General features: G+C 44.3%; 1 protein-coding gene across 1 annotated transcript in view; it reads right to left on the reverse strand.

The window, feature by feature from the left end:
• Positions 1-7,113: 7,113 nt before the first annotated feature.
• HTR4 (5-hydroxytryptamine receptor 4) overlaps positions 7,114-24,014 on the reverse strand; it is a 98,192-nt gene continuing 81,291 nt past the window's right edge. The window contains exon 7 of the mRNA XM_042880762.1: positions 7,114-7,693. Within this exon, the coding sequence (XP_042736696.1) occupies positions 7,606-7,693 (88 nt within the window). The 3' untranslated portion in view covers positions 7,114-7,605. The remainder of the gene's footprint in view (positions 7,694-24,014) is intronic.

Below are 24,014 nucleotides of genomic sequence, written 5' to 3' on the forward strand. Positions count from 1 at the left end.
CTGAAACTTTACAAATAGTGCTGTGAAGGACATACAAAGAGCTGTACATTGCAGCTCTGGCACAAAAGGAGGAGTGGCAGGGTCAATCTGCTGCGTGTACTCATAGTTTTGCTGTGGGGACAAGCTGCCAGATCTGTGGCTGAACACAAGAGTCTGATGGCAAGAATGAGAGAGCACAGTGACTGCCATCAAACTCAACAACATTAGTTTGATCTCCATAGCTTTCTTTCAAGCTCTTCTTTCTCAAGGATACTTTTATGCAAAGATTTCTCTAGGGAAAAATCATGGATTTAGCTCCTGGTTTCACTGCACTCCTCTTTCTGACTCAGTAGTAGCAAGGATGGGAGCAAACAAATAGGGGTTATCGGCTTAAACATTCCTGGTCTAGCAGAGGGAGAACAATCTGTCCTTGAAATGGGAAGTGGGTTGTGCTCATGATTGTCGACAGGGAGCCAACCCAGGCAAAGCAGAACTCCGTGTAGGCTCCTGGGGTGGGTGACACAACTCCTGGCTGCTCCAGGCTTCTGCAGGAGGAGCACAGATGTCCACAGCTTGATTTTCTGCGTGAAGGTGATTGCTGATACTGATCTTGGGCTGCTCGTTGAAAGCCGTGGGAGTGGTAGCAAGTGAGTAAGGGTTGGATGTAGTAGTGGAGAGCAATTATGGGAACTGGCATGGAATAAACATACCTGCGTTAATCTGTTTGGATCTTCATGCCTGTTTGTGTTAATCTATGTCATCCACAAAGTAACCTCTGAATAGCTGTTTTTCAGTTACTGACAGGGCTGTTATTGAAATAATGCTTTTGACTCTACCTTGGTTTCTGCTTTTTACAGATAGAGGGGTGCCCTTGAGAGGGACTGGATTTAGAAATCGGTGATATGCGGATGGCTGTTGACAGGGCTTTCAGAAACTGATCATGGCAGGAGCTCTGTTTGGTGGGTGGGATTCAACAGCCAAGGAATATGATAAGAGATTAATTACTGAGACTGTGTGATAGGGGTTTAGTTCTGATATCTGAATCATTGCCCAGCTGAAACGCACCCCATGTCAGCTGTAGGTCCTCATTTGGGGCCTCCCAGATCTTGATTTTGAAGAAATCTTCAAGTAAGTCATCAAGTATGCTTCTTAGTCAGCAAGCAAATCATTTTTTCTCTTGTCCAGAGGACTGAGAAGCCTCCTTCACAGCATCACTAAAAGAGTACAGACCTTGGCACTACAGAGCTGGTGTAAGGAGCTTCATCTTGCATTGCAGCCCATTCTGGTGTGGTCCAGTAGAGATAGGTTTTTTTTTTCTTTATATTTTTTTTCTTTCTAATTGATTCCAAGGATTTTAAAAGATGACAATTAAAAAAAAAAAAAAAAGCTGTAAGTTGTCAAAACAAATAATGTGTGCCAAAATAATTTTAAGCTTTTCTGCCAGATCTTCTAAATTCATTCAGTAATAAGCATATATTTGACAGGAAGTCCAACAGAGTGGGCAACTTCAGTTCAGCTTAACAGGAAGTGAAAGAATGCAGGTCCATTAACATTTTAATTGGGTAAATTCTAATTAAATTATATCTTTTTTATTCTGTGAGAAAGCTCCAACGATAAGATTGCACCTTGGAAGATGCTGAGTAAATGTGTGATGATTTTGGATTCTGCAACTGTCCAAAAACTGGAGCTGAAATCTTTCGTATAAAGGATGGTCAGGCACAGCACCAGCTCCCCAAGGCGCTGCTCAGCCCCAAGCTGATGGAGTTCAAGGAGTGCTTGTGTCAGACACAACACTGACAGATACGTGGTGTGATGTTTAGGTGGTGCTGCACAGAGCCAGGAGTTGGACTTGGTGATCCTTGTGGGTCTCTTCCAACTCAGGTTGTTCCATGCTAAAATTAGTAGAAAGAACATCAGATGCATTGACTTTTGGCGTGTTAATACTCAGAAATGGCAGAGGAAAGCTCAATGCAAAGGAAAAAATAGGATCCTAAACAACTGAAGGATTTACAGTTGACAGTTATGAAATGGAAATGATCTCTTTGGCTTTAGCATCTACAAAGATAGGTGAAGAAAACTCAGGATGACTCAGAGTCTGCTGGCTGTGGGCTGCCTGATCAAGGAACCATCATTTTATTGGCACTGCTCTGTATTTCTCATCCATGCTAGAAGTAAAATGGGTGAAATTTGGACCCAGTTGGTTTGTTCTGTTCCTCTCTATTAACTCAGACCGACACCAGTGAATACCTTAAGTACCCTTCTGATTCTTCTTCATCTTTGCTGAGCAGAGACAGTTTTGAGTGTATTGGATTTTGAAAGCCACAGCCTTCAGTCATATTGTCCTTAGGTTGAAGATTGATTGTTAGTTAATACCTAAATTGAGAGGCATTTTGAGATGCTGCACTACAGTGTTTAAGTACAACTGCTACACTAGTGATGATTACTCACAGGGCTCTTGATCTCATGTAGAGGGCAGTAAAATAAAAGCCAGTGAAGTGTGAAGAAGTCAAAGGCAAGTTGAGTAGCATTCAGCACTCTCAGTGCTGGCTCATATTTAAGTTTTCAGGGGTTACCATGTGCATATCCGATGTACATTCTCCCTGAAATGTCATTTGCTATAATAGGAAGTTAGAACCAAAGTTTGGAGAAGAAAAGAGATAGAGAGACTCGTTGGAGACAGAGGTTCATACTGCTCAAGTTTAAATTGACCCTAATGATGGTTTTCATTGCTTGTGTGAGTTTGGTTTGATCACACTCATTCTGCAAGCTAGACCAGCATCACAGTGATCCTTGAGCCCAGTGGGATGGGGGTGAACTCATGGATTGAGATAAAAACTAGGACAGAAATAGAAGAAGGAGAAAAGAATAATAGTTACATTATTGTGTATATGTATGTAACCCTTCACTGGCATGACAGTACGAGAAGCTGAGAAACTGAAATGTCTGAAGAGGCCTGCTTGGCAGTAACTAGAACATCAGCATGTTATCTACGTTGTTTTCCTCCTAAAGCCAAAACATAGCATCATACCAGACACTGCAAAGGAAAAATCAGCTCCCTCCCAGCTGAAACCAGGACAGCATGTTAGGCCAAGGTGTGGGCTCCTATGGCTGCAAGCACATTGTCTTTAGTATTACTGGTTATAATTATTGTAATAATAACCAGTAATAAAATAAGATTATCAAAATGACAGTATCTCTGTAAACAAACAGTGGCTGCAGGTACCCTGCTGGCTGCTCGGACTTGCAATGTGTGCACAGAGGAGAGCCCTGAGAGAGTTCCAGTGTGCTGGATTTGTTTTATCCACTTAAGTCCTCCGCTAGCGCACACTGCATGCACCATCTCCTTGAAGCATGTATTTGTATATTCACGTCTGCAGGGATTTCAACATTCAAACAAGCAGAATATGAAAAACACAGCTTGGAGCCAGGCACTGTGTGGATGAGAAGTGAGTAAGGGCTTCCCACTCATCACTACAAATACCCCTCTGCTCCTGCACCGAGTGTGTGTTCCACAGGAGCCTTGTCTCAGCTGTGCACAAAGGCAAAGTGCTGTAGTGCAATGCGAGTGGAAATCATTGCCTTCATTTTTAAGTTGATCTGGTAAATGTTTTCCTTTCTTTCTGTGCTTATACAGGCATCAGGTCGCATACTAGATCTCCAACTACGTGAAAATGGTTTAGAGTATTTACTGAAAATGTTTTTCAGATTGTTCTGATGAGATTGTCTCTCCTTTTTTTCCAGTTGTTCCCCTCTCCAAGTCTAAAACCTGAAAATAAATTCAGTGTTGAAAGAACTGTGAAGGATAAATTTGGAAGGGACATCTTCCCATAAGGATTCATCTCTCTGCACAGCGTTTATGAGCATGACCTGCTGGTACACTTGGGCTGCAGCCATAACTCCGTACATCTCACTATGCAATGGAGCTGCTGGCTGCCTCGAGCACTGACATTTACGGTGTGTCACCCAGTATTGCTTCACATCCCTCCAGACAGTCTTGATCATCACCTAATTAAAGTGTATGGCCTCTTCTGCACTCTTCTGTGGAGCTGCTGAACACTGCCTCCCGTTGGTGATGTGTTTATTATGCCTCTGAATTTCTCTTTGCAGCAGTGTTTGCTTCTATCCGAGCAAACTGAACAGTGGGAGCATGGAATGCTGCTGAGCTGGAGTGATGGCTTGCATCATGTTGTGCATCCTTGCACTGTAGGGCCCTCTTAAAGTCAGATGGTCCACACCTTTATAGTGCTGGACCAGGTTTACAATCTGCCTCAGAAGGTGATCAACCTCTTCTCTGCTTCCCTCTTCCAGTGCAATAACTGCTTTGGGTTTGCTCGTCTGGGTAAATGGGCTACTAACAAACACCATGCAAAATCTTGGAAATGCTTCCTCTGAAGCCTGGAAAAATAGAGAAATATGGCAATACAGCTGTGTTGACAGAACAGCCTCCTGAAGACTATTTAGCAAAGGCCCAGCCAGCCAATTTCTTATTAGCTAGCTGTTCTGCTAGCACTTTGTCTCTGGCAAGGAAAAGTGTCATCGGTTGTAGTCCAAGAAAACAGCTACAGTAGGCACTGTGCTTAACACTTCTGAGGCTTCCTGCATTTGAAAGAATATACAATGTTCCTAGACTATAAATGTGGTAGTGGGACAATTTGCTGGTGAGTGCTACTATATTTATGTACAAAATACGTGGATATTAGAGTGAATTGTGAGACAGGGAAGTGAAGGATAAGTGAGAAAGAAAGTCCCTTTTCAGTCAAATTCACTGGGAGACTCAAAGAAACAGTGCAGGAGGTGCTGGAGGATTATTATGGCGTATTAGGGGATATAGAGATTAGGAGCTTGCATTATAGCCAATGGGTCATCAGTATTTTTGAAGCAATGTGGTCAGGTTCTCCCTTCCCATTCTAGCAGTTTCAGTATATTGCAAGGAAAGTTGAAAGCATTATCTGGTAACATCTTAAGTTCTGAGTGGAAAAAATACGAGAGGAGCGTGAGCTAGAGTTTCCTGCAATGTACATAGACCTTTATTTTTAGAAACAGCCAATGCATTACAAGTTACTCAGCACAGGCAGAGACACTGAAACCACTAACCAAAATGGTCAATGAGAAAATGAACTCAGAGGCTACAAGAGCAGCTACCCTTAGCAGAGGAAGGAAATCAAAAACAGGTTCTTTCCCTGAGACAGCTCCTTTTCCAGAGAAATACTGACGTTACTGATGATGGACAATGCCATTTACTGTGTTTGCAGAAGCACTGCTGAGATTACTGACTTATTAAGCAGAAGCTGCCAAGTGATTCTTGACTGCTTTGCTGAATCCAACCAGCCATTAGGCAGAGGTGACACTAAATAGTGTTAAGAATCGAATCCCTTTTTTTAAGATTTGTTGACCATTTTGGTTAGTGAGCTACTGAGCCCACTGACAAAGCCTTCTGAATGCTGCCCGTGAGCAAAACTCAGTGCTGAGAAGTTCATTTTAAATTAAAAATATATTACTAAAGTACATTAAAATACAGGAGAAAACAATACTTCAGGGACAACCAGAAACAAAGAACACCCATGCAGCTGGTTCCGTATCGCTCAACATATTTTGATGCCTTTTAATGAGGACAGATGAACTCTTCTCTAGCATTTCTTTAAGAAATTGATATCTGGAGCCAATCCTAGGCAACCTGTTCTGCAGTCTTGTGTACCCAATTCCAGACAGAACCTGTGTGAGCAGTTCCACGGAGGTATAAATCATAGGCTTGAAGCTCTCTTGGATGCATTTCTCCCAAAACTTTCAATGAGATCCTACTTCTTCACCCACCAGTGTTGATTTAGAGTTAACAGTAGAGGTGAATTGACACTGAGTTCTTTTGGAAAAACAGGTCACTGAAGGACCATCCCTAATGATGAACTGGAATTGGCACAAAGCATCCCTTACCATCTCTTTTCAAGCAGCTCGTGTTCTTCCCATCAGCACCTGTGACCAAAACACCAGTAGTTGGTCTCTTCCTAAGTGCTGGGGATTTCCTACACTAGGATGTGTCTGGCTTCCTCTAATTAGAGCTGTTTCTGCCCACAGTTCTTTTGGATCCTAAAGGAAAATGAAGTGAAGCTATCACTGACTGTTTGTGTGGAAGAAGCATCTCAAAGAACTCAGACACCAAGGTGAAGAAGTCCATTGTTCTCAGCATGCACAGTTTTCTTTTCCTACTGAGCAACAATTTTGTTCAAGGCAGGATTTGTTTGTTTACAGTAAATATCTGTCACATAGCAACAGAAATATTAGTAAATCATATATATATAATGTTAAGCTCCTGGGTCTCGAAGCTTTTAATGAACAAAACTCACACATTCCTGATAAAAAATAATAATAAATAATGTCACTACAACTTTTTACATAAAAAATGTCTGTACATGACTACACAATATAACAAAGTACAATTTTATCTCCTAGGTTCAGGGTAGCATCTCTGGGTTAGATCTTCAGCTAAATAGGTATGTAGTCCTGATCCTGCATATTTCCCACTGCAGGAAAGTCATTTTTTCCAAGTTGTGATGTGCACAGTTTGCCTACCATTTATGTGCAAAAGTGAAAGCAGCTCACAGGGAACACAGCAACACATACATGCAGGAAGCAGCTTAGAAGCGAGGTTTTGGCCCACAGCTGTGTGTACAGCGTTATCTTAATGTTTTGAAACTTCTTGCCCCAACTGGAAGAGAACAGAAGGAAACAGACAAAAATAAAGATGGAAAAGTAGGAGCCTGTCTTCCTAACGGAGACAGAAGAGATTCTTAGATGGTATATTTTTCAGGATGGCACTTAGTGACGTATTACAGACTGACAGTCCCTTGACCAACCTTTCTGCTTGCTGACGGTGCCCAAAGTTTGCTCAGATGAGGGCAGTGCCGGCCGCATGCTGGGTGAGGCCTTAGAGCAGCACGGTGTGGCCAGGCTCAGCAGTGGACTGCAACAGTGGTCCCGGACCTGCTGTTAGCTGGAGAATGTCTCTGGAGGCCTCTCCAGCTTGCCAGGTACTATACACACCTCCTGAATCCTGCTCCAAGGAACCTGGCCAGGAAGCATAATAAAAGCATTTACAACAAAAGCTCTGCAAGGCAGGGTAAATCAGCAGCTTGTGCTGATCTTTCCCCATAACAACAGTCAAAAGGCAAACACTTCTTCTGTTTGGCTAAAGAAAACAAAGCTGTTTCTCTCCTGGCAGCGTTCAGCCACCGGTGTGATAAAGCAATTGGTCACACATGATGCCAGGGCTTCAGAACTCTTTAGGATCAGGATAGCACGGGACAGAGTGGTGGCTTATACAGAGTTGGCATCTGGAAAGGAGTAACAGGAGTCCCTGTTCTAGGCAGATTGCATCTGTGGTGTTGCTTGGCAGAAACCTGCTCTCACCCAGGGCAGGCTCTGATGCAGTCATATGGCCACACCATACAGCACTCAGGGACCTTCCTTGGCTCCATGGATCCACACAGCGTGTGGCTGGGCCTTCATACAGGGTCAGTGCAGGCAGCTCCTGACAATGCAGATGAATGGGTGTTCATTCATCTACTGTCTGGGAATCCTTTGGGTATCCTAAAAGGAACCTCCAGCTGGGCTGTTCCTCTTCTGGGATTGTGGCTAGAAACAGGACTCCTGGGATTCTGGGTCATTGTGGATGGGAAGCTTCTGATGTTCCTGATGATGCCCATTATGTAAAACAGCGTACCTGAGAGTGGGAAAACAAAGCTTCGTTAGCGCTAGATAAAAAGCACAAGCCCATGTACAATGAGCTCCTGAAAACCCAGAATCATATCCTCTAAATATTCATATCAGTTGACTTGGAATCATTAAACTGGATGCCTCCTTCCACTGAGTATACTCAGGACTTAGGCTCCTAAAGTATAGTGCTTACAATGCTGCTGAGATGTCTGAGGTAGATGATGTGAGAATCCTCCAAATGTTGTATCCACCAGTTCTAGTAGATCAGCCACGGGCTCAAGATAAAAGCCATGATATAGAATTCACTGCCTGTCCACATTTGTCCTGGTGAATATTGCTGGGGGAATTTTCCCTCTGACAACATATTAGATGCTGTTTTTCAACGCTGTTAGGCTTGATTGACTTAATACAGGTTATTGTACATGCAGACATATCCACTGAAACATCTTCCCACAGGACTCCATCACTTTGAACAACGACCATAAAAGTTTGCCAGATCACATTTGTTCTACCAACAAGATACAGGCTTGATGTAAGAAACAAGAAGACTGTTTGCATCTGACACCGAACAGACACTCTGATTAGATGACCATGACGCATACAAGCCTCAATGCAAGTTTGATTTCCCATACCAAGTGAGCCACAGCACATGGAGTGGAGTGGTCCAGCAAACCTCAGGGACACAAAATCCCTGTTATGAATGGTGACGGGACAAGAGCCAGGAGAGCCCTCACTCTGAGAACAGGGCAGGTATATTGTCTTGCTCAGAAGCACAACAGACAGGCACTGAAAGCTGACTTCACAGAGGACAGCCAAAGAACCAAACCTTTGATTTTTTCTTCTGCAGGAATCAGAAAATGGTTGGGCAATTTATCAGGTGATGCCATTTGTTACAAAGCTGATTAAGCTACAGAGGAGTCATTGAGGTGTCCCAGGATTTCTGTTGGCTCACAGGGTTTGCCTGAAGCTGCTGGCATTAGATCAGCACTTCCAGCTGTTTACCCTGTGGGGAAAGAGGAGCAGTAGGAGAGCAGGAAAGAGCATTTACAGGCAGGGTATGAAGGCTGTGCTGTGGGTGTGCTGGGCATGATTTGGTAGTGGCGTGTGATTCCGTACCAAAAACTTACCCACATCTCCAGGAAACTGCTAAAGGAGTCCTCTGCTGTCAGGATTTTGTGTGAGCACTTTGTTTACACTATGGTAGTTTCTCCTGTCACATAAAAGTTAAAGCTGCCTGCCACATGGCACAGTTAGTGTCAGATTAATGGCAGCTTTGTAACAGCCCTGCCTTGCTTTGTGCCACCACATCTCAACTGATTTGCGTTCTGAAAACACCATTCAGGCATCAGAATCAATGGGAAACAAGTTTCAAAGAGAAAGCACAGCAGCAGCTGAGAATCACTTCTGCCTCACCTATGTGAACACATGTGCTCAGCCTGCCCAGAAGCCATATGCACTGCAGGGTCTGTCTCCCCAAACAGAAAGCAGTGCCTGCACCCTGTGTGTGGGGGCTAAATTCTGCCAGATTTGTCAGCTAGATCTGAGTAATGGATATGAAGATATAATCTGTGAGCAAGGAAAAAGAGAGATTTAAATGTATTAAATAAGTTATCTGCAGCAAATTAGTTGCTCAGCTTTCCTGCCTATAATGAGTTCCTAGATGAGATTTATATACACTGGTGTGCAAAGCAACCAGGCTTGATTAAAGGCAGCATCCCACACTGCTCCTGCACCTGGCTGCTCCCAGAGCAAGGAGCAGCATCACTATCATGTCCCACTGTGCCACCTGCCAGCTTCACTTGGATCTGAACACTGCCACCCAGCCACAGACCCCAGGGATCAAAAGGCACTGCTACCCATACAAGGACCCCACAGCAGGCATTTCACATACTTGCTAAATGGTACTTTGTGATGATGACCAATTTGGAGATAATTGCTTCTGTGTCTCTTGGTTTTTCTGACAGTCCAATGGACTCTTTAATTAACTGCTTGGATTAGCTCTCAGCTCAGCAGTGGGGAGTTGTGTGGTTTTACCCCCCGTCGGCCCACGACCAGAACACAAAGCTCCAGCATTGTTCTGGGAGCACAGCAAGAGCTGGGAAGGATGCACCACCAGGATGCAGGACACTCTGTGCTCTCTGCAGATCCAGCCCTCGCACCAACTTGCACAATTCCTTATGGAAGTGCAGCCAAAGGTGCTGTTTTTTGGCTTCCCCAGCTGTAATGAAGGAGTTGCCATCCCCACAGAGCCCTCTGGGCTACTGCAGAGCACAGAACTCTGGTAGGTGCCAGAGCCATAATGGTAGTGCTGCTCATTAATAAAGAGTGAACTGATGACAAGGGGCAAACACAGCCCTTCCCAGCTTGAGCTGACTCACTGAGGGGCTAAGGGTCTACTGCACCTCCTGCCCTTTGCCTGCCCGTGAACACTGGGCTTCATTTTGCCTCGTCAGCCTCTGCCTCTTTAACCTTGGCCAGGAGAAATAATTTTGCTTCAAAAGCCGTAACAATAGCACAGAAAACATGGCAAAAATGAATGGCCCCAACTGCCCAAGCATGGCAAAGAGCTCAGCTGGGCTAAGGCAGATTAATGGGGGAAGCAGCGCTGTCACAGAGCACTGTAGGTGCACAGCTGTCCCCACTCTCTGCTTAGTGATCCTCTCCCAGTGCATCTGCTTACATGATTAATTGCTTCCATTTCTGAGCTGGCAGAAGGTGGTTCCTGCTGTCCTGGTGTTAGATGGGGACTCAGGTGAGCTTTTTGCATTGCTGGGACGGCTGGGGCACAATTGCCACGGACTCTGAGGATGGTTAGGCACAAACCATAGAGAAAGCTGATGAGCACCAAGTTTCCCTGTATTTGTAAATCTTTTTGGTAACCTGTACATTGTAAATGTAGAATGAGTCTTTAAGCTCCTCCATAAGGCAGGAAGCAGAGGAGCAGAGCTTCAGCTGTCAATTTGTTATCAACTGGAAAGAACGCACTGGCTTTTTGTTGAGAAGTGAAATAGATCTGTGGGACCAAGAGGTCTTGTGAATTTGTGCTGGTTTCTCTGAGTTTGTCTTTTAAACAAATACAATAAGCAATAATTCTGTAAAAGTGACTGGGGAAAATTTTCACGTAAAGGCATTAAAGGCTGTTGTTCTTTGGGAAATGTCCTTCATACGTGTTTTTAACACGTGTGTGTGCGTGCATGTGTGTCAGCTGTTTGCATTCCAAATGAAACACTTCCATTTAAAGCAGGCATTAAATTCCAACAAAACAGAAATCACAAATAATCCTTATCCAGCTACATCTTCCTGCCAGCAGCTCTGGTGTCCAAATTAAAGCATGAATCTATTGTGCTGAGTGCTGCCTAGCTTCTTCTGCAGACAACCCATTCCCTGTAAAAACGTACAAGTGGAGTTCATTTACAGCTAGGAGGCTGAACAGATGGGGGTGGTTTTTTAAGGGAGGTTGAGGTATCAGAGAAATGTGTGATTACAGAGACACGGATAGGTCAGAAATAATAACCTGCAAGCTAAAATCAGAGTGCTGTAAGAAATGCTTTTTCCGATCTCCAGAAGTTCTCCCAGGCACGCGCTATGCCAGCCAAGCAGCCCTACGTGTTGGTTCCCAACAGATCCAGGGTTTCAGAGGGAAGCTGCTTCTCTGAAGCAGTCAGATCTCAGGAAAATGTTTTCTGAACAAGGCAGAAAACATTAATGTTTCTGGTTGCTCTCAGTGAGCACAGCCACCTTTCCCACTGTTCTCCCATTCCTTGGTCCCGCTCCTCTCCATCTTGGCCTCCACTAATTCACTGCCTGCAAAATTCTGATGACCACATGCATGGTTGAGGGGGTACCAGTGCTGCCGACTGCTCTGATGCAGAAGAGCAAAGCTTTCAGCTGTAGGAGATCTGTAAATGTTTCAGAGCAGACTTCCACTGAAGCAAATCTCCCGGTTGCAGTGGGGTGCCTGGAGGTAACCCAGGTAGGATGTGTTCACCAGGAGGAGCGAGGGCCAGCAATTAGAACTTGGGTAGCACCAGACCTGGGAAAATAGATGCTCCTCCAAGAAACCTTGACATTGTGTCCTGCTTTCATCCATATTCAGACCAGATCCTGAAATCTCAACGTGGGGGGAGGAGAGGGGGGGAAAGGGGGGCAGGAAATCTCAGAAATGAAATACTGCAAAGGGGGATAAAGAGCAAAGAAATGTCTGAGGATGCACTGATTGCCTTGGAATGCAGTGTGGTTAGGAAAAAAAGATTTCCAAAGAAGAAAGAAGCATTCCCAGCTCCATAAGGAAACCTCCAGTTAGTTGCAGGTGCACTCGGTGAGTGCTCATTAGGACCAGAGGGAGATAAAACATCACTAGGCAGATGTGGAAGATAGTAAACTGTGATCAAGACTCAAGTCACTTTTAATAGTGGAAACTACCATTATTGAGCCTTAGGTATTTGGATCACAGTCTGGACATAGGTGGAAGCTGGATTTAGCCTCACTGTAATGGAATAGAGCCTCCAAACTGAATATAGAATTGAATCTTTTCTTAGAGCTGAAAAATGTGGTTTCCAAATTCTCCTTTTTTTTCTTTGTCACAGCTGAAAATCCCTTTGATGCTTTGCCATTGACAACACACAGCACCATTGCTCTAGCTTTATGCTCAATATGGGGCCCATCTCTCAAAGCTCCATTTCTTCCAGGTGAACTGATAAAGTGTAAGTAACTCTTTGCAACATGAAATTGGGATCACGGTTAACAATCACTTGGCAGACCGGAGCAGGTTATTTTAATGAACACATCATTCTGAAATAAGCCTTCCACCATCTGTTCAGCTCTGTAATTATAAACGCAAACAATATAATTCATAAATGCACTAAAAATGTACGGGGAAAAAGAGAACAGCTTAAGATGAGTGTTTGTTAGTTCTTCCAGACAGTGATGCATCTGCCTACTTGATTCCTGTTTCAGGAACAGGTAGGTAACAGTCTTTTGACTCTGCATGTTATGGCAGCCGCTAACCCACAGTAAACAACTGATGGCAGAGGATGGCAATGCAGTTCAGTGCGGCTCATGGCTGGCATCATGATTTGCCATGCCTACACCAGAAGGACCCAAGGAAGATGGTGCAGACCGTCCTGTGTCTCAGTGGACGAGGAGTAAACCTTGAACTCGTGTTTCAGAACAGCAGCACTGAATGTGCCTGTGGCACTGGAGTGCCATCCAGGGCTGCAGGAGCTGAGGATAAATGAAGGTGGCGGTGCTATTTGCTCCCTGAAAAGATGCTTTCAGCAGTTTGGAAAACTGGGAGATCCTGGGGAATAATCAGAAAGTTGGGAAGAGTGAGCCTAAGATCCAACAGTCTCCAGGATTTGCTCTTTTAATCTGTGACATTTTTCATTTTGAAAAAGGCAAAAAATAGTCTTTTTTTTTTCTTAAGCCTGAAATACACAAGATGTCAACATGAAATGTGAACAAAATACATTGTTTCACTTCCATTTTCTCTTGGAAAAAGAGAATACGCGTGATCCAAATGAAATGCATTTTCGTGAAGCATCCAATTTCAGTACAGCTGCATATTTAATTTTTAAAAGGTCAGTGGAGAGTTGTCTTCTTGCAGTGACCAGGTTCATAGGCCTCATGAAATTAAAGCTTGCCATCTCTGGGCTGAGTGACTCATGCTTCCATCTCTGAATTGAACTTCCACATTTGACCATAGAAAATACACAGTGAGATAAGAACGACTCCCACACCCCCTCAACACGATTCCGGTGGTGAGAGGGAGCAGTAAATTACAGCTCATTCTGTCTTCTCATTGCTATGTATCAACACTGCAGAACAACATAAATTGATTCCATATTCAGTGCTGCAAAGCCAGCAGTATATCTAACGCTTCCAGGATGAATGGCTCCTGTTGTTTCTCTGTGGGATTTTCATTTCTTCTTGCTCCTAAGATGAGCATGATACTTGCAGGATTTCCTAACGGCTTATAGTATATCATTTCCTAAGCCTGTTGTGTGTCATCCTGATGCCGTGACTGATGTCCTGCAGCCCTGAGGACAGCCCGTCACCAAAGGGGGGTGAGCAAACACAGTCGCTGTCTGTGTGCCCTATTACAGCCAGGACCAGGAGAGGAAAATGAAGCCCCTGCTCTGTAGTGAGCCTGGTAACATGAGGTTAACCTGCACCACGTGTCCCCTGCTCCAACCCTGGGCAGGGGCTGGTGAAGCCCAGCTGTCTCAAGCAGTATCCATCTATCCCCAAAGAGAACGTAGCCCTGAATTCTTAAGATGCCCAAGCCAAATCCAAAGGCATGGCTGGCCTGTCCTAATCTTGCTCATTACCTGGCTTTTAAAAAACAAGGAGGAACAACTCTTGGTTGTCTGCTCCTCCTTATGGCTGACGCAGTCCTTCAGGTAAAATCCACAGGAATACCATAAAAAGTTCAATTTTCTGGGCGCAGCTGAATAGTGAAAATCCAGATCTCATGAAAACATTGGGATTGTTAAATTATTTAGATGGATCTGACAGCACTCTTTATTTACAGTCCTCTGTAGTCAAACGTAAATACAAATTTATCTCTACCTCTTGACATGCATTTATTTTTTTCCCCTCTTGAGTAGTTGTGCTGAATATCTTAATTATCATTAAATCAAATAATGCTGTTCAGACCTCGCGAGCTGGAATTAAGCACTCATCATTCTCTACTAAACTTCAGTTAGAGGTTTTAAGAACAGCTGTCTGCAGCCCACATCATCCAGCCTTCAAGCACATTTTGTAAGGCTTCTGCATGCCTCCTCAGGTTTAAAATTAGCAGACAGTTCTCTAATTAAGCAAAGCCTTTGAGTGAGAGAAATATACAGCTGGAAAAAAAGAAAAAGAGCTTTCTATCTGACAAGCCACGGAAAACAAAGGAAGCGTCAATCAATGCATTTGTTCCTCACCTTTCTATTTCCTCTATTCCATCATTCCTGATGGATGCTTTCCTCAGCTGAGCCACCTCCTCTCACTCCTACGGAGCAGCCCAGGCTCCCACCTGCTCCCACCACCCACATTCCCATGATGTGTTCCCACAGCACCTCAGTCCGACAGCTCCTGGTGTTCCCACATAGCGTGTGATGGCCGTACAACCATGGGCACACAGACAGCACTTCATCTTGATGATCAGAGAACCATAAATCACAGAATGGGTTGGGCTGGAAGGGACTTAAAGATCACCCCTTCCCAGCCCCCTGCTGCAGGCAGGGTTGACAATAGAAATGTTTCAAAATATTTTCTAGCAAAATACCCTCCCATTCATTTCCTTTTGTGGAAGCATTTATTTTTTTTTGAGGAGGATGTTTAACTTCTTTTTGAAGTGTAGTCAAATAGTAAACTGAAGTACGATTTTGAAATAAAATGTCAAAACACTTCAGGATCTTGTTTCCTTTCCTTTTTCTCCTGCTGAAAACATTCACTAAATTTGACCCAACCAGTTTGTTTCCTTGGAACAGAAAGTGTTCATTACATCTTCCCTCCTTATTCTTTTTATTGCCAGGCTCTGTTAATGAATTTGGTCAATGAAAATTTATAGGAACTCATTTAAGCGACTTCAGCTTCAACAGCTAATCCCAGCACACTGCCCCTCTGCTCCGATGTTCCATGAATGGAGGAAAAGCATTTGGGTCTCTCTGGTAGATTGCTGAACACAACCCTTCACTTGGCACAGGAAATAGATTGGAAAGAGATTGATTAATGAAGGCAACTAATTGGGAGCCTGGCCTGAGTCAGCCGAGGCATTCCACATAGATCAGCAAAGAAGCAAAGAATCAAATTCAATAAAAAATAGGGCTGAAGGAGCACATTTTTGTATGTCATTATCTCTAGCTATCCTCCACAGCCTTGTGCATGATGCCCTGAAGTCCCATTTTTGTGCACAATAGTAATACCCTCTTGGAAGATTATTGATAGATATCAGAAGTTAAAACCAGGGGGATGGCAACAGGTATGTTAATGCCAACCTAACAGCTTTTTGTAAGAGTGGAGATCTACCACATTCTTCAGAGATCTGTTTGAAGTGATTGCTCACAGAAAGTTACTGGGTACTCAGGACAGCCCCAGGCTCAGAGGTGGCTTCCAAAGATTCCTGTTAGGGAAAGCTAAGCAACTTCTCTGAGCCTCCTTTCACCATGGATAGAGGCAAGAATACTTCCCCTGTATGCTGCTTCTTTAGATTTCACCTTTCCTCTGGTTCTTTTCACTCGGGTTTGTTGTTTTTTTTCAAGATGGGATGAGAGGGAATGGCCTCACGCTGTTCCAGGGGAGGTTCAGGTTTGTTATTAGGAAAGATTTCTTCTCAGGAAGAGTGGTGATGCACTGGCACAGGTGCTCAGGGAGGTACAGTCACTGTCCCTGGGTGTTTTCCAGGAATGTGGAGATGTGGTACTTGGGGACATGGTTATTGGCAATATTGGTGGTGGTGGGCAGTTGGACCCATCGCTTTAGAGGTCTTTTCCAACCTCACTGGTTCTATGAAACCAAAAAATAAAGAAGCTGAGAATGAAGTTTCTGTTTCCCATGCAGCTGATGAACTTGTTGCTGTGCTCCTGTGCTCCTGTGGCCTAATTGCTTTTTCCCTTTCATGCACAAGCAGATGCCTGTGCCTTCCAGAGCTGTCAAACATGGCAGCTTTCAAACCACAAAGCTCACTTTCAAAATAATTAGCCTCATTATACCATTAGCAGCTCTGATCCTGCCAGAACTGTGCTCCCCACCACTTCCCACGTGCACCTCATGCTCCCCTCACTAGGAAGATCTGCAGACTGTTTCACCTCCCCTGGGTGAGAGGGCAAGAACCTGCCGCTCATGCTTCTGTCTTTCAGATGCTTGACCTGAATGATGTTTATCACTTTCCCTATTTTCCTCACAGGACATTCAGCTCATCTTTAACAGAATGCCCTGGAGAAAACAAGCAAGAAAATGAGAGGGGCCACCCAGTGCCATGCTGCAGAAGGTGGGCACTTTCCTCCTCACATTAACTGTGTATTTTCCTTTCATTAATGTTAAGCTTGGCACTACATTACATATTGTAATCACCTGTCAATTTTGGCCTACACTTCATTTTTGCACCATCACTAATGCAACATTCATAAGAGGCACAAATGTGATAATTAGAATAGTTGGAAGTGCTCACTTATGTTAAAAATATATATGTAACATCACATTAAGAGCAGCTCACAGCTGCCTACAGATGGGAGAGCTCACAATAGTTTTCTGTTTTTTAAGTAAGATGTTTCAATTACAGAAGTACAAGAAAGGATCTATTAAGAAAATTCGAATAGATTATAATGATTTTTATAAATGGAGATCTCATAACTGGGAAAATTGGATTTTTTATCAGCTGAAGAGAAACAAGCCATTTGTCTAAGCTGAAAGTGGGGCAGAAGAAACTGGAGCTGTTTCCTTGTGCAATGGAAGCATTGCTATTTTCAAATGTACTGCAGACCAGCGGCCATGAGCCCCAGCACTGGCCTGCACCTGGATTTTTTTCCCTTACTCTTTAAGCAACTGAGGCCTTTCTTATGGCTGATGGAGAGAGATGGACACCTTTTAGCAAAAGAGTCATCAGGCTCCTAGCACGTGCTATGGTGTCAGAACTGCAGCTATCTGGGAAATTGGCTTTTTTTTTTGCAGAATTGTTTGAGTGGGAAAGGATCACTAAAGGCCATCTGGTCCAACTGCCCTGCAGTGAACAGGGACGCCCACAGCTCCATCAGTGCTGAGTGCATCCAGCCTGACCTTGCAGGTCACCAAGGACAGGGCACCCACCATCTTTCTGGGCAACCTGTGCCAGTACCTCACCACCCTTATTGTAAAAAGATTCTGCCTTATATCCAGTATATATACTATAGTCTGTAGTATATATTATAGTCTAAACCTCTCCTCTTTTAATTTGAAACCATTTCCCCTGGCACTGTCACAGCAGATGCTGCTAAGAGTCTGCTCTCTTATAGCCCCTCTAAATACTAAAGGGCAGCTCTCAGTTCTCTCCAGAGCCTCCTAATCTCCATGCTGCACAGCCCCGGCTATCCCACACCCAATGGAAATGAGAAACATCCAACAGAAAGGGGCAACAGGAGTTTGTTGAAATCCTCTCCTAAAAAAAATCCGTAATCATTGCACGTGTCTGTTTTGTGCACGCAAAAGCCGAACTCTGCATGTGCCAGAACGAGACTTCTTCTAAACAATGACATGTTGCATAACAAAACTCCAGCATATGCGCGTCACTGATGTCAGTCAGGAGTGGAAGTTCCTGAATAACAAACCATCTCTGACTCCCGCACAGCACCTGGGGCTCACGCATGCTCCCTCCCACTCCTCCGCCCAGCTGCCCCCGCTGCCTCCCCTGTGCTCCATGGGGCTGCTTCCCACGTGCACCCACGTTCTGTCTGTGCTGTGCATCCCAGTGATCTCTGGCTATCCCAGAAGAGGTGTTTGCACTCCAGCCCTCGCTTAGGGCACCCGATGGTGAGATCTGAAAGGTCGTTTTCTCAGTATTTCTGTTTCTACGATATGCATTAACCAGCACATTCCTGACTTTAGGCTGCTTCTCTGTTACGGATCTCTGGATGTGAATTTGTAAAATTTTACACATCATATCATAAAAAATATTAACATTGCAAATTTTTAGGCTGAGCTCATAACTAGTTTGTTTTTTAAGCGCGTTATTAGGATGAAATGTCATCTCACAGATGGTGACATTGGGAGTGGGTGCTTAATTTGAGTAAAATCTCCATATTCTCCTCCGTACAGCCTATGTCTGATGAAAGCACACCTTACTTTTCCCTCAGTGTGTGTACGGGAACTGCTGAGTCACGGCCTGAACCACTGATTGAGCACATGGGGAAAGGACCTGGTCAGCCCTGGGAGCACAGGTGAAGGCAATTCAGCTGCGTGACCTGAAGGGCTGCAGCCTGGCTGCACCTCTCTTAGACCTCATTTAAGGGCTGACTGCCACTGGGGAAGGTTCTCTGGTTGGAGATCCCCCTCTTGTGGAGTTTCCCCTGTGAGCCTGGATCTTCAGAGATGGGTGAGCACTTTTCCTTTCCCTTTGTAGCACCTTTCCATTCGTGCTAGCCCCTTTGTTATTGCACCTCATGGATCGTCCTTCCACCGCATTGATCCTTCTGGCTGTTACAGTACAGTAAGAACAGTGCACGGCTCTGTGCTCCCCACCCCTGTTCTGCCCCTCTTGCACTCCCCCCATGTGCAGGCTTTAATTCCCTGCATTGCATCCATAGAAAGGCGTAAATCCCTGTTAGCTTGGCTGAAAGCAATACCCAAACAAGGCAGCAGCATGCTCTGCTCAGTGGCTGTGCTGCCACTCCCATTGTTCCTCAGGAAGCATGATGCTGCCTTTGCTCATCCACTTCCCTTGCCAAGAGCTATCTCACAGCTAGGTTAGATCGTCTTCAGGAGCATGCTGAGGAGCACAGGAGGCACCTTTGACAGCTTCTTCATTTCAGTATGATTCAGAGGTTGCTAAGCCCCCACTTTCTTTTAGCTACATCCCCAAACATCCTGTGATAACGGTCTGTTATCTGGCTTCATCCTTTGTAATCTCAACAGGATTGTTCCTGGACATCTGCTAGTGAGGATGTTGTACAACTGTCACCTCCAAGCTCACAGCCCCTCTGAACTTCTGTGTGCAAGAAGGACCTAAGGGAAAGGTTTCATCTGAGCATCGTAGGGAGCAGAAAGGCATATTTGCTGGGGATGTGCAAAAGGAAAAATGCTATGCTCAGTATGAACATTTGAATGCACCTTATTGAAGAGCACATCTCCAGGTATCTTCCAAGTGAGGAGGAAAGAACATCACTGCAAACAACTTCAGATGTTTTGGAGAGGATGGAGGGAATCCAGGAATCTGGGAAGTACACTCAGAGAAATTTATTTTCTGGTGGATTTCATAAGCAAAAGAACTCTGGGCAATCCCTTTTGAAATCCTTTTTTACACAGATTCTTTGTGGATTGGAATATAACATTCAGAGCTGTATTGATCAATATATTGATCGTGGTCATGGGGGATGTAACCAGCACAAAGTACCTGGTGACCGGCTGGGGGAGAGACACACAGGAATCACTGGGAAAGTCATAATCCTTCCCCTGCTGACATGATTGAGTTTGCAGCTTTATTGCAGAAATACAAGAAGGAGAAATTAATCTTCAGGTGAAACTAGTCATTTATTCTGTTTGACATAAAGTGAAATGCTGGCAAAAAATAATCCAGAAATACATTAAGAATATTGAGTCTTTGGACCAACTCAGCCAAGAGTCCCTCAGGAGCATGTAGTTTGCTGGGTCTGTAGCACATAACATTTTCATTGGCATGACATTCACTTGTTATATTTGCAAATGACAGAACCACCACAACAGACTGTGGTACCTAAATGTGAATGCTGTCTGTCAAGACAGATAATAAATATATTTGTCGGTTGTGTTGTGGCAATATTCATTACATGCTTTAAATATCAGACAGACTAGAATAAACTGATTCACTTCAGATGGGACAGAGAGGTCTAAAGTCAAAGCCTTGTTACTTCTTAATGCTGATACAAGCATTCTCTGTGGCAGAAGTAGTCTTTTAAAAGTTTAAAAGCATGTAAAAGCCCAAACACAGCTGCCAGGAAAGAACAGTGGGCAACCCACCAAGGTCAGGTGCAAAGCCTCCCCTTGGTCTACAAATGGCCCTTCTATCTACATGAGAATTGCTCGTAGTCTACTTAAGAGATTTCTTTAGAGTTTCTCCAGCACAAGAAATACCAGTTTCTTATTTAAATAAAGAACACTTACAATGTAAAGCCAAAGCCAGACATGGCCAGCAAACCCCTTGTGTGCTTTTCCTCAGTTTGTGCAGTTTTAGGTCCTTCAGCAGGAAGCAGAGACCTTATATTGAGCAGGTCTGTGTTAGGGGTGGGTTCTGCCCATGTTTCACTGAAGGCAATGCTGAGCTGCCTGAGCTCTGCCCTCTGCAGCCTGTTGATCTGCTGCTGCCCGAGGGCTTCACCAAGCCATCACCTCCTGCCCATCCATTGCCTTGTAGAGCACCTTCCAATTTACAGTGCAAAAGTAAACAAACAAGTTCCAACTTCTGAAGGCTGTGATATCCCCTTCCTTGGTTGCTTCTGGGCCTCTGTATTTTCCGCTTCAGAGGATGTGATGTGTTCTATAAATCCCTGCCTTAGCCTTTGCCTTAGAAAAATAAACGTTGCTCAGATTTATGCTTGTTCCCATTCTTGAGGAAAAATGAAGCAATGATATACGTAGCAAATGGAAAAGAAAATTGCATCTTAGCCAGCAGGCGTCCAATGTAACTGATTTTGGTTCAACTGCAGCAAGTGCCTGTTCATCCTCTTAAGAAATCAGCCCAGTTTTGTACATACGGTTCTCTGCATTACCCTGAGGCTAATCCAAGGTGTAATTTGCCCAATAATCTAGCAAAATATCACACACCTGCATTACATACTGGTATAAGACACAGGGTTTTCCCTTTTTATGTAAACTCATCTCAGTTTCTATAAAATTGTGAACGTGACGCAGCCTGTATAATAGAAATAATAAGAGATGTGCTATACTTTGCAGACATTTTTCTTTATAATTTTATTAGCACTCACCCTAAATCCTTAGCTTTCATTTCTGCTGCTTCTTAGAATGGTCTGACAGCACTAATTGTTTTTAAAAGTGAATTATTTACTCTAGAGCAAAGACTGATTTCGCTGAAGCTGGTTTTCACACACTAAGCCCTTTGCTTGTGCTTCTCATCACACATTGTTTATAAGTGAGAGAACCCAAATATTTACTTCTGGGTCTCTAAACTGCAGTCCTGTCTTCTATCCAGAACCGAGCTGTCTTAAAAGCAATGGCTGAGACCAGGGTTATGTGGGGAGGACAGAGTCAATCCCTCAGCCATTCACAGCAGGGAAACTTAAGATTTTTGTTGGCTCCAGCTGGCACTGCTGGCATCTGGTATACATCCAACACTGGTATACAACCAACACTGAAGTTATTTCAGCTGCCTGTATTGATGCAGAGTTGTTTTCTCGCTGAGCTTTACAGCTTTGGAGCGAGTGAAAATCACTAAGCGAGATCTCACAATGATTAACAGCAGTCTGAAAGCTACAAAACTTGGTAATATATGGCTGCTCAACTTCTGTGGGAATTCTCAAATGTATCAGGATTTCTGTGTGTTCACAGCCACAAAACCAGAACGCTGGCACAGAGGGACATGAGCCACCTGACTCAGCAGGATGTATGGATGAAGGAAGCAGCTGCTCTCAAAAAATGAGACTGCCGTGCCTGGGAAATGAAATACAGAGAGAGTCGGTCTATTCAGGTAATCTGTTACATAGGCATTAGGACTGTAGAATGAAAATAGGAGAAAAAAATACAGGGACACCCAAGAAATAGCTGCAGATTTCAGCTGGGCTTGGGCATGCACTGAGCACATGGGCTGCATCACGGCTGAGGCACAGAAGATATCATAGGCCAAATGGTGATTTCTGGACAAGGATTACATGGTTCTTTAAAAAAAAAAAAAAATCTTTCATTTGATTTTTCTTTTCTTAATCTGGCCTATATTCACCGAGCTTCTTTCTTTTGGTTTACAGGAGAGCCAACACAGGATTTCTCTCTGGAAGTGAGAACTGATGACACTGATCACTTGAACTGTTTGTACTAACCAGGCCAAAGAAGACCAATACCAGCCAACCATTTCCTATAGTTGGTGTGCCTGGAGTGTAATGATGCTGTTACACAGATAAACTGTGTTGCCATCAAAGGAAAAGATCAGAGAAATTAATAACAGGCTAATTTAGTGGCTGTCTCAGGGAAGGCTTCTAGAGGAAGCCCTGTAAGTATTTCGGCTGTGCTTTATCTGCCCTTCAAGCCTCCTGCTGCCAAGGTCTTAACTCCTAGCAGGGAAATAGGGAGGTAAGTGTCCAGCCAAACAATGGGGGCACTGCCAGGGCTGAATGCAACCTTACTAAATGAGTCACTGCCATGGCAATTTTTCAGCAAAGGGTGGATGTGGCATTGAGGGACATGGCTTAGTGGTATGGTGGTGATGGGTTGACTGTTGGACCTTGTAATCTTAGTGTTTTTTTCCAAACTTAATGAGCCTGTGATAGACAAACTTGGTCAGCGAGGCTGCTGTAGCAGAGCTCCTGCTGAGGCACATTCCCCATGTGTGCCTCCATGAATTCAGCAGCCACAGCTGCTTTGCATTGCCAGCTTGGAAATGCTCAGTTTCATCTTCTCCAGCTGTAAATCATGTTGCTTAATTAATCCTCATTAAGTGTTGTGGGCATCTCTCAAGCTCAGTTAACTCTTTATTTAATTACAGTAGCATAACATATAATGTTCTCTGTTTGAAGGGATGCTTTATGCAATGGTTTAATCCAGAAACTGAAAGAATTAATTAGTTCCTAGAATATGTCTCTAAACGGGTGGCTAATTAAGCCGTGAGTTTATCACAAGTGCCTGGACTCATCAGCCATCATAATCTATTGCTGATACTGCACAGAATCAGAAACATGTTGCACGGCTCTGTGGTTCTCAGATCTCTGTAGGTTCTTCTGAAGCAGAAATCAGGTAAATATTTAACGGAGATATCTGGCTTCCATCAGCCGAACTCCTGGCCAACAGCCAGACGAACTCACAAGCTGCTCTTGTTCCAGAAAGGTCTCCCTGAGAGCTGCCCCACTGTACCCCAGCTCTGGGGTCAGGGTCTGACTCTCACAGCGTGGTTTCCATCTGTGCAGCTTTCTGCCGTGCTCTTCCTCCTTTGCTGCACTGGCTGCTCCCTCAGCAGCACAACTGGAAGTGCATAGTGGGAACTGCAACGGGGTGATGAGTATTGTCTTCGTGCCCCATCCAGACACAGTCAAACACTCATTGCATCACATGATGAAGAGAAGCACACAGAGCCTGACTGATCTTCTACCCAAATTTCCATGAATGTTCAACGCTGCTTCCTGAACTGAGCAGGGTGGTTTAGATGCATCAGCAACCCTTCCACACGCAGGACACTTGAGTTTTGCTGCTAGGAGACAGAGCAGTACACGATGATCTTCGGAGACTCAAAAACAAGCGTTGAGAGGGAATTACTCCCAGGCAGCACGCAGCTTTCATTCATACTTCAGGAATCAGCTTCATCCAAATGGGGAGAAAATCCAGCTGGCCCCAAGCCCTCCCAAGCATAGATGCTGTTTTTCCGGTACATATGGCAGTACCATTCAAAGAGCTATGACAATGAGGCTGTTTATAGCTCTGAAAATGGCGCTGCCATCTGCACCACGGCCGTGGCT

Source organism: Lagopus leucura, unplaced genomic scaffold (assembly GCF_019238085.1).
Source record: "Lagopus leucura isolate 7727_CA_CO unplaced genomic scaffold, USGS_WTPT01 Super-Scaffold_100027, whole genome shotgun sequence".
Taxonomy (NCBI): Eukaryota; Metazoa; Chordata; class Aves; order Galliformes; family Phasianidae; genus Lagopus; species Lagopus leucura.